General features: G+C 37.7%; 1 protein-coding gene across 1 annotated transcript; it reads left to right on the forward strand.

The window, feature by feature from the left end:
- The first annotated feature begins 6,184 nt into the window (after window positions 1-6,184).
- Window positions 6,185-7,132, forward strand: LOC127680834 (olfactory receptor 52A1-like). The gene has a single exon (XM_052176562.1). The coding sequence runs from the start codon at window positions 6,185-6,187 to the stop codon at window positions 7,130-7,132; it is 948 nt and encodes a 315-aa protein (XP_052032522.1).
- Window positions 7,133-11,855: the final 4,723 nt, after the last annotated feature.

Below are 11,855 nucleotides of genomic sequence, written 5' to 3' on the forward strand. Positions count from 1 at the left end.
CACAGGGGTCCCCAACTTCAGACCATTGGTTGGGTGCAAGTATCCGCTTCCATCACAGTCAGCTGCATGTTGGACCTCTCTGAGGGCAGTCATGCTAGGCTCCTTTTCTGTAAGCGCACCCCAGCATCAGTAATAGTGTGAGGCCCTGAAGCTGACTCCTAGGTCAGACCCACGCTCTGCTATTATAATATGCTGGTACATTTTAATTTATTACATTTGGTAGTCATCAGTGAAAGCAAATCTTGAAGTAATGATTTCAGTTCCCTTAGGTACTTACATGCTTATACAGACACATAATCAGACACAGACAGACACAGACACACAGACAGACAGGCAAGACAGACAGACAGACAGACAGACACACACACACACACCATAAAAGTAAAAGTAAAAATCCCCTAAAAATAAGAGAATAATAAGAGAAGCAGAGTAATAAATCTGAAACAATGACGAGAATGCAAGCCTCAAAGTCTGGAGCTGCACATCAACCAGCAAGGCTCTGGTTCTACAGAACTCTAGAACAGTGACAGTCTCTGACTAATCTCAAACACATAAGCTTGTGGGGGACATATTGTATCCAAACCATAATATACTTATAAAAAGAAAAATTAAGCAAAAATCATAATTTATAGGATTGAAGAAAGATAAATGAGGATACTTTTTCTTTCAAACCTATTAATTTTTCCTAATAAACTATAATGAATAAACAAAACAATTAGCATGATATTGTAAAGATTATAGCATAAATGAATATAGAAAACAACTCATCTATTCATACACTGAACTTTTAAATTCCATTTTTAAGAATTTTAGAAATAAAATTATATTTAATAAAAGTTGACTTTTGTTCATATGTGTGTGGATGCATGACACATGTCTGCAGGCACTTGTACCATCCAGAAAGGGTATTGGATTCCCTAGTTCTAGAGTTATAGACGGTTGTAAGCCACTCTGTGTAGATGCTGAGAATCAAATTCCAGTCTTCTGGAATAGCAGTACGAGCTCTTAACTTTTGGAGCACCTTCCACCCCTCAGATTATATTTAGTAAAAATGTCAAGAAATAAACTAAAATTTGAGCTTTGGGGGTTTGAATTTAAAGACTGAAATGATGTATGGTATATAAAGAGATTATTGAGTCTCATTATAGACTTATTTAGACTATTGTTTGATTGCCATCTTAGAGCCTCATTGACTGAACAACTTTGCAAACCAATGGTCTCTAAAGGAAAAGGACTTAAAAGCACTCCCCATCAGAGCTCTGGAGGGGTGCAGATTACAAGGGTAATATAGCTACACCTAAGGACATCACCTCCACCTGTGTTTGGCTCTGTCCCACATCTCCATTTCTTTCCCCGCAGGCCATGTCAGAGAAAAGCAGCTAAAGAGGCCAACAACAGAGAGGCCAACACATAGCCACACCCACTGCACACACCAAGCTTCTGAGATCAGGTGACAATCTAGGATAATAACCATCTTCTTCATTCTATGCTGAAACTGCTGGCTTGGTTCCTCTACTTCATGTACATACCTTCTCTCCTCAAGGGCTTTCTTTTCCACTTAGTCTCATCATCTCTGTCCTTCATGAGTTGTTCAGGGGTAGTATAAGAAGGAAAGTAAACTGTGAATAGAATTTTATTATTTACTTTTTCCAAAATAATACTTTTTGTGCCAGCATTAGATATATAAATTTGAACAAGGCAGTGACCCTTTCTAATTTACAATGGCCAAGGTGTGATCACACAGCAATTACAATGAGTGGACTTCATGTATGTTCATTTCTCCCTACCCAAATCCTCCTTAAAAATTCCCATCTCATTAATATAACAGAGGGAACAAAGTTAATGAAAGAGTTACAAGAAACACACATGAAGAAAGGGTGTAAATTCCAGATTATAGTTTCCTAAATAATTACAGTTCAGTTTAAAATTTAAAATGACATTTATATCTTCATATAGCATAGTTTAAATGTATTGACTTTTAATAAAATTGTGTCTATTCTCTGTATGATGGTTTTATTGGCAGGTATATAGGCGTGCTTCATGCATGTCAGAGGAGGAAAGAAGCCTGAAAGATTGTCATATCTCTGTAATTGGAGTTACAGATGGCTGTGAGCATCCATGTGGGTGCTGTGGACTGAACCCAGGTCCACTGCCAGCCATTGCTCTTAGGCATTGGGCATCGCTCCAGACCTTGAATGTATAGAACTGAAAGAAACAGCCAAATCCCAAGAGGAATCTAACCCTTCTATTTGTGAGAAGTGGCCCAAAAAATGTAAGTCCAGTTTGGGGGAATGATGCTCATTAATAACCTACAGGTTTGTGGAATTTACAGGGTTAACATGGTTGTGCAGGGGACATTGTGCTGTCCTATGTTTTCATCCATCCATTCTGGCTTCTTTGATCTTTTGTCTCTAAGGACCAACAGCTCTCCAAATCTGAGAAGCCTTCTGGGAAGTGGGCTACTATATTACAAAGCAACCATAGTGACCAAACAGACTCAGAGTCTGCACTGTATTATGAAACAGTTCTTTCTAAACATCTTCTGCATCATAGGAATCAAAGCAGTATTCAAGATACAGAAAAGTAGAATAGAAAAGAAGGAACTACACACACATAAGTGGCAGTACAGAGCTTAATAATTTCACTTGGCAGAGCAGTATTACTTAGTACTATTTGGTATCAAAAGAACAAAAGGATCTTGTTAATTTGTCATAAGACTAAATCAGTTCATTAATTTATGATAGATATGATTTGGATAGAACACAATATTCCAAGAAGACAGTTGAAGTGAATGGTGTTTAGACAATAACTGAACGAATGGGTCATTTATAGGGAAGCAGAAACTTTAAATACAAGGTAAAATGTCCATGAAATTATTATCAGAGTATATAAGATACAGAGATTTTCCCTGAGAATTTGTTTTGACTTTGTTTGATTTCTGTAAATCCTTTTGGTGTATAAATCTGAGGAATGAGACTGAAAACAGACAGGAATCAAAAGGTAAGAGCCAACCAAAGATTTGGAAGGATCCACGGCTCCAGATACATATGCAGCAGAGGATGGCCTTATCTGGCAGCAGTGGGAGGGAAGGTTCTTGGTCCTGTGGAGGCTTGATGCCCCAGTGTAGGAGTGAGGTGGGAGTGGGTGGAGGAGCACCCTCACAAACGCAGAGGGGAGAGGGGAAAGGGGATGGGATGGAGGGTTTGTGGAGGGATAACTGAGAAAAGGGATATCATTTGAAATGTAAATGAATAAAAGATTAAAAAAAAAGAATTCCAGCAGAAATAGAGTGGACAGCTGCTGAGGAGAAACTGGCATCAAGTAAACCCAGATAGAAGTTTCTGAGTAGCTTCTTCTGCCACAGAAGAAAAAGTAATGTGGTTTTAGGAATGTGAGATTTATGGGATTCAGAAGGGTTATGCATGTTGTTATAATACATTAAGATAAAATGTATATTAGTTTAAAAACATGCTTTTGCCTTTTAATTGACTATTAAGAAAGAGTTTCAAGTAAGAAATTTGATTCAGAGACTGAGAAACTGCAAAGAGTGGATGCTGGGAACTTGGTGTGAAAGTAATTCTTGTGTTTGTGTTCCAGTAAAAGAAAGAAAGAAAGAGTGTGGATTTGGGTGAGTGGGTTAGTGGGAGGAAACTAACCACAATGTATTGTAAGAAAAAATATTTTCAATAAAATCAAGATTGTAGAAAAATGGGAAATAGTTGAAAAATTGTGTGAGCAGAAATTTAGAGGCAAGGGCAGTCCACATCCAGTACTCTGTCTGTTGACCTCCACAGTAAATGGCCATGTCCAGGTTCCATTTGAAGGAAGCGTGAGTGACAGAGGTAATCTGCTTAGGAGGCGAATGATGCTCAAAGCAGACCATGTCTAGGTCGGTAAAGACACTTGTCCTAGCGGAAATCACTTTTATTTTTAAGCAGATTGCACATATTGTCTTCATGCAGATAACGTTATCAGAAAGGAAATAAGTTTTTATTGTAACAATGTGTTTTTGGCAAGGATAAATACACTTATTCACATTTTATCAAAGTTTCCTTGCTGGGTTGTATGGCTATGTTTCTAGGGGAGCTAATATTTTCCTCACCGTCGCAAAGAACCATGTATTGGCTTATCATGTTCTGTCAGCTACCATTAGCCTCATGATGTTTGATTCTTCCAGAGGCATGAGCAGAGTTGACCACACCTTAACAAGTCTCTCAGAGAGGACTATGCCATATGCAGGCTTACAAATTAGAAATTGGTGAAAATGCAGCAAGACATTGTTCCGTGACTTGTATTTTGGCATTAACTTTATGTGCTGCTATAAGCTTCATCTGCTGTGTGATAGTTCTAAAAAGCTTTCCTATTATGATGAAAAAATATTTTCTAAGGTTTTTGATGTGTTTGAGATATCCCTGATAATTTTTCAATTCCTCCCAAAAATACCCCAGAAACCAATTTTCATTGGCTCTGAAAAGCAAATGATTAAACACAGAATGCAGGTACCATGTTAGAGTTTTTCTCATAAAACTATTATTTAGATATACAGATATGAGTACTTCCCATCGAGAATATTTGAAAACTGTATTATGAAGACTTCTAGTTAATATTTCACAGTTTGACTGGTAGGTGGAAACTAGAATTCAAGAATGATAGACAACTGTGCTAGAAAGGTCAGAATACAGTCAGGAAAAGAGCCTTAAACAGTTAGTGTTGTTGGAGAAAGTAACGCTGAATTGCTGGGGCTTTGATCCCCACCATCCCCACTGTCACTACAAAAGTTAAATGGCAGAGCTGGAGGAAGGGCCTGTGCCAAGCAAGGAAACTGATTAATTTCTTTTGGCTAACTAATGTGCTTATAAACAAAAATTTGAGACTATCTCACTGCACAAAAATAAATAATTATTTCCTGATTTTATATTTTTAGAGTAACTTCTCCATCAGGAGATCTTCCTATGGAGTTAATAGTGCTATAGAAATTTTTATCAGGTTGCTATTTGAAATGAAGATCTTCCTGTGCTTCAATCCAGATTGAAAATCACCAGGGTATCTCTTATGATAAACTTCCAAGTCATCAAAATGAATGCAAAACTAGGTGGATATCAGACCTTCAAGAAATAAGTACTGGTTAGAAAGCTCAGTGGGTAAAGGTTCCTACTCTTACACCAAATGACCTACATTCAATCCCAGGGAACACATAGATAAAAATGACTTCTCAAAATATGCGCTGTGCCACATGCATGTACACTACACAGAATAAAATAAATATAGTAAATGCTTTTTAAAAAGAACAAAGTAGCAAAACAACAATAAAAATTTCCAGATAAGAGTCTATGATCAGCATTAGTCATTACTAAAATTGTCAGACTGTGGTGACCTAATGTCCACTGATGAGTGATCTGTCTTCCTGTCTTCATCTTCTAAGGAAAATAATGTTGAAATAACCAATCTAACTTTTTCTGTTTCTTTCTTCGCCCTTTTCTTAGCATAAAATGATCCTCCTCTGCTGAAGGAATATTCATTCTATTTATATAATGAAGCATCACCCAGCTCTGAAGTGAAAAATGAAATAAAGAGGATCTTTAAATCTTCATAGTGGTCACCTTTGACAACCTAAAATATATCTAAATTTACCTTTAGTGGATTATGAAGCACCTGCTTCTATAACTGGATTTTCTTTATTCTTATTAGATCTTTTTGAGTTTCAACAATGGACCTAGGTTTCCTAAGGATAAAAGTGTCCTCCGATAAGTGATTTCTTAAAATGTCTGCTGTTTGTTAGTGTGTTTGCATTCTATATTTATGCTTATGCTATTCTATTAACTGCCCATGTAATAGCAAATGAAATATTTGTAATAAGATTTACCTAATGATAATATCAGGAAAAAACTAAGTAAATATAACATTTTCCTTTGCAAATGCCGATCCCATGCCTCCAAATGCAGTTCCCATGCTACTAAAAGTTAAAAAAAAAATTCAGAGGATTTACAAAGGTTTTGAGAACAGTTTGGTCTTCAAGGTGAGTTGTACAAAGTGACTCTAGATTACCCAAGAAAGACATTTAAAATTAGCCTAGCACTCATATTTTTTGCCTGTTGGGCTTTTTTCTGCTTACCATGCTGTTAAACTTGCACTTGCAACATCTGTAGGTTTTGTTTTGTTTTTTAGTAACACCCCTAGTTTTAACATGGCAGGCAATGCTACTCATCAACAGATTGCATCTTTCTTCCTGGTTGGTATCCCTGGCTTGGAAAATGTTCACTGCTGGATTGGCATCCCTGTCTGTCTTCTGTTTGTCCTGACACTGCTGGGGAACAGCATAATCATTGCTACTGTCAAGCTGGAGCCAAGTCTCCGCCAGCCCATGTATTTCTTCCTTTGCATCCTGGCAATGAATGACATGTGTCTTTCCTCTTCTGCAACTCTTAAGATGCTTGGCATCTTCTGGTTTGATGCACATTGGATCAATTTTGATGCCTGTCTAACTCAAATGTTTTTTATCCATACACTGTGCATCATGGAATCTGCCATCCTAGTAGCCATGGCATTCGATCGCTTTGTGGCCATTTGTATCCCACTGCATTATACATCAATCCTGACAACACCCATGGTGATTAAAATAGGTCTAGTTGGCCTAAGTCGAGCTATACTCATGATTATGCCATGTCCGCTTCTCATTAAAAGGCTGTTGTACTACACCAAATATGTCATCCATCACGCATATTGTGAGCACATGGCTGTGGTGAAGATGGCTAGTGGTAACACTCAGGTGAATAGAATATATGGAATTTTGGTGGCCCTTTCAGTGACAATATTTGACCTTGGGCTCATAACCACATCCTACATAAAAATTCTCCAGGCAGTATTTCGGCTCTCTTCCCAGAATGCCCGCTCTAAAGCCCTGGGCACCTGTGTTGCCCATGTGTGCACCATTCTTGCCTTCTACACACCTGCATTGTTCAGTTTCCTAACTCATCGTTTTGGCAAGAATGTGCCTCCAAGCATCCATATAATCTTTGCAATCCTTTACCTGTTAGTGTCTCCCACAGTCAATCCCTTGGTGTATGGTGCTAAGACTAAACAGATTCGTGACCGAGTGGTGGGCCTTCTGTTTTCTCCAAAGCAAAAATTTTGAATACTGAAACATGTCGATACAATTTTTGTTGGAGGAATGTTGTTTTCACAGTAGTAGTGAATTTGCCACTTTCCCCTCAAAATGCTAATTAATAGAAAATATTATACATATATCACATTTTGTGTTTATATTCAATATTTAATTTTATTAAAACTGCTGACAAAATTATTTAATATTTCATTGGGTATCTTCAAATTTTTAGTTCTGGTTTCTTTTTGAGAAGGGTTCATGCTCTGTAGACATGCGTGTCCTTCAACATGCAGAGATCCATTTGCCTCTGCTTCCCAAGTGCTGGGACCCAAGGTGTATGAAACTATGCCCGGCTACATCTGTCCATTGCTAACTATCTTCTTGTCTATTTCACTATATCTATAAATATCGATAAATGGATGCATATCCAGCAGGCTATTTCAGAGTAAAATAAATGTAGCAATGATAGCTTTGATTGCAGTGTGTTAAAATTTGTCAAATATCATCTGTAATCTTATGAAAATATAAAAAAAAAACACTGAAAGTAAAAGTCAACATTTTTTCATTCATCAAAAAATTGAGGTTACACGGGAAATTGTAACTCCAAAATGTGGGAAAAGAAAACAGAATCGCAGTTGGTATGAATTCAACTGAAATAGAATGCTGGCCTTAGATGAATGTTCAAAACAATGCTTCTGACATGTGGAAATTAACATAGATCAAAAATACAAATCAATACAAACAGAGTCAATCAGAAAGGAACACAGCTAAAATATTGATTTCATTTTTCATTATGTAATGTGTATTGCACTGTTGAAACAACTAGTGCTAATGTGGCAATATGTAGACATCAATATGATAAGCCAGCAAAAGAAAGACATGCCTTGTGCATAAATTGTGATATGTTGACTTTCTTTTCTTTTTTTCTTTTTTATTAGATATATTATTTATTTATATATTTACATATATATTATTTACTTTATTTCAGAAATTGTGTTTAATTTATCTTCATTTTGCTTTGAGGATTTCACACATGTATACACTGATATGAATTTCTCCTCCTCTTTTATGGGATAGTTTGAAAAACACTGACATCAGTCTGGTTTTAGTTCTTCCTTAAGGTCCAGTAGATCCCAGCTCTGAGTTCAATTTGCATTGGGCTTTTCCTTATTATAAAACTCTCCATTACTACTTTAAAATTATGGCTCCTTATTATATACTTGTTTAATAGATTATATCAGTTTAGTTTGATTTTGGTAGGTTACATATGTTTGAAAATTTACATATAGCTTATATTTTCTAAGTTAATTGAATACAAGTTTTCATATATTTACTAATGATTCTATGGATTTCATTTTATCTTCAGATATTTCCCTTTTCAACTTTATTTTATTAACTTGTATTTTATCTGTTTGGGATTACTTTTGCTAAGTCAGTTGTAATTTTTTCTTAACATTTAACACACTATTTGTTTTATTACTTCTTCACATCATTGTCTTAAAATGCAGTTCTTTAATTTCTACCATATTATTTATTATTTCTTTTTATTTTTTCAGCAATTTTATTATTCACTTTAAATCCTGATTGCAGCCTCCTATTTCTTCTCCTACCAGTATCATCCTTCTACCTACTTTCCTGTTTCCTTCCCCCTCTTCTCCTCAGAGTACCAACCTACCCTGACACGTGAAGTCATAAATCACATCAAGGCTAAGCACTTCTTCTGCCACTGAGGCCAGACAAGGCAGTTAGCTACAGGAAAGGGAGTCAAAGGCAGGCAACAGAGCACCAGTCAGAGATGTTCACCTCTCCAGTTGTTAGGGGACCCACATGAAAACCAAGCTGGATATCTGCTACAAATGTGTAGGGTGCCTAGGTCCAGACCAGCCATGTTCTTTTGTTAGTGGTTCAGTCTCTGTGAGCACCAATGTGTTCAAGTTTGTTGGCTCTGTAGGTCTTCTTGCCGTGTCCTTTAACCTTCCAGCTTCCTCAATCCATCAGTTGACTCTTCCACAAGTCTCCCTGAACTCTGCCTAGTGTTTGGCTGTGGGTCTCTGTATCTGTTTCAATCAGCTCCTAGAAGAAGCCTCTCACAGAACAGTTATGCTAGTCTCCTTTCTAGAGGTATATTAGAGAATCAATAGTGTCAGGGTTGGCTTTCTCCTGTGGGGTGGGTCTTAAGTTGAGGCAGTGATTGGTGGCCATTCCTTCAAATTCTGTACCATCCTTATCCACGCACATCTTGTAGGCAGAGCAAATTTTTGGTCAAAGGTTTTCTGGGTAGGTTAGTGTCCCTTTCCTTCCACTGGAAATCCAGCCTTGCTATACAGAAGGAGGCCACTTCAAGCTCCATATCCCCTGCTGCTAGGAGTTTCAACTAGGGTCACCTCCATATCCTCCCAGGAGCCTCCCCCATCTCAAGTCTCCAAGGTCTCCAGCTTGTCCCAGAGATGCTTCCCTGCATTTCTCTTCTCTTTCCCTGTTCTCTATCTTCTCATCCTCCACCCTGATCCCAACCCCTGTTCACCTTGCCATCCCTTTTCCCATCAAGTTTCCTCTCTCCATCCACTTCCAATGTCTACTTAATTTTTCTTTCTGAGTGCAATTCAAGCATCCTCCCTTGGGCCATCCTGATTACTTAACTTCTTTGGATTATAACAAGGTTATCTGTACTTTATGGCTAATATTATGTAATACATAAAGTAAGTGCAGTGTCTTTATGGATCTAGGTTACCTTACTCAGGATGATATTGTTTCTGTTCCATTGATTTGCCTGCAAATCTCATTTTTTTGAGACAGGGTTTCTCAGTGTAGTCCTGGCTGTGCTGGAACTCACTCTAGAGACCAGGCTGGCCTCGAACTCAGAAATCCACCTGCCTCTGCCTCCCAAGTGCTGGGATTAAAGGCATGCACCACCACCAGCAGGCCATGCCTACAAATTTCATGTTGTCCATGTTTTTAATAGTGGCATAGTATTTGATTCTGTAAATGTACCACATTTTTTATCTATTATTTTTCAGTTGAGGGATATCTGAGTCGTTTCCAGTTTCTGTCTATTATGAAAAAAGCTGCTATGGAGATAGTTGAGCAAGTATTCTTGTGGTATGGTGGATCATCATTTGGGTATGTGCCCGGGAGTGGTATAGGTGAGTCTTGAGGTAGAACTACTCCCAATTTTCTGAAAAAGCACTAGATTGATTTCCCAGGTGGATGTAACAGTTTTCACTCCAACCAGCAATGGAGGAGTGTTCCCCTTGCTCCACATCCTTGCCAGCATGTGCTGTCATTTGAATTTTTGATCTTATCCATTCTGACAGATGTTATGAAGGAATCTGAGAGTCATTTCATTTGCATTTCCCTGATGACTAAGGACATTGAATATTTCTATAAATACTTCTTAGTCATTAGAGAGTCCTATGTTGAAAATTCTCTGCTTGGTTCTGTATGCCATTTTAAATTAGATTATTTAGCTTGGTTGCATAAAATTTTTTGAGTTCTTTATGTATTTTGGATATTAGCCCTCCGTTGGATGTAGGGTAGATGAAGATCTTTTGCCTTCTTGCAGGATGCTGTTTTCTGTTCTTGACAGTGTCCTTTGACTTACAGAAGCTTTTCAATTTCAGGATGATTCATTTTTAATTGTTGTCTTTAGTGCTTGAACTGTTGGTGTTTCTGTTAAGGAAGTTGTCTACTAAATCAGTGAGTTCAAGGTTATTCCCCACTTCCTTGTCTATTAGATTCAGTGTATCCTTTCGTGATTGGGTTACCTTACTTAGGATGATATTTTCCATTTCTGCCAATTTGCTAAGAATTTCATGAATTCATTGTTTTTAATAGCTGAGTAGTATTCCATATTGTGAATATACCATATTCTCTGTATCCATTCCTCCATTGACAGACATCAGGTTCTTTCCAGCTTCTGGCTATTATAAATAAGGCTGCTATGAACATAGTGGAGAATGTGTCCTTATTACATGCTGGGTAATCCTCTGGGTATATGCCCAGGAGTGGTATAACAGGATCCTCCAGTAGTATCATGCCCAGTTTTCTGAGGAACTGCAAGACTGATTTCCAGAGTGGTTGTACCAACTTGTAATCCCACCAGCAGTGGAGGAGTGTTCCACTTTCTCCACATCCTTGCCAGCAAGCACCTCTGTCTCCTAGGATTTTGATCTTAGCCATTTGATTGGTGTGAGGTGAAATCTCAGGGTTGTTTTAATTTGCATTTCCCTGATGACTAATGATGCTGAACATTTCTTCATATGCACTCACTGATAAGTGAATAATAGCCCAGAAGCTCAGAATGCCCAAGAAATAATTCAAATATCAAATGATACCCAAGAAGAAGGAAGTAGAGGCCCCTGGACCTGGAAAGGATCAATTCCAGGACAGGGAAGTGGGAGGGGGTTGATTGAGGAACAGGGGGAGAGAAGAGGACTTATAGGACTTTGGGGGAGAGGGGATCCAGGAAAGGGAAAATCATTTGAAATGTAAATAAAGCATATATTTAATTTTTTTTTAAAAAATGTATTCTGTGGGGCTGGAGAGATGGCTCAGTAGTTAAGAGCACTGACTGCTCTTTCAAAGGTCCTGACTTCAAATTCCAGCGACCACATGGTGGTTTACAACCATCTGTAAAGAGATCTGACGCCTTCTCCTGGAGTGTCTAAAGACAGCTACAGTGTTCTTACATATAATAAATAATAAATCTTAAAACAAAACAAAACAAAAGATTCAGTGTATCCAGTTTTATGTT

Source organism: Apodemus sylvaticus, chromosome 1 (genome assembly GCF_947179515.1).
Source record: "Apodemus sylvaticus chromosome 1, mApoSyl1.1, whole genome shotgun sequence".
Classification (NCBI taxonomy): domain Eukaryota; kingdom Metazoa; phylum Chordata; class Mammalia; order Rodentia; family Muridae; genus Apodemus; species Apodemus sylvaticus.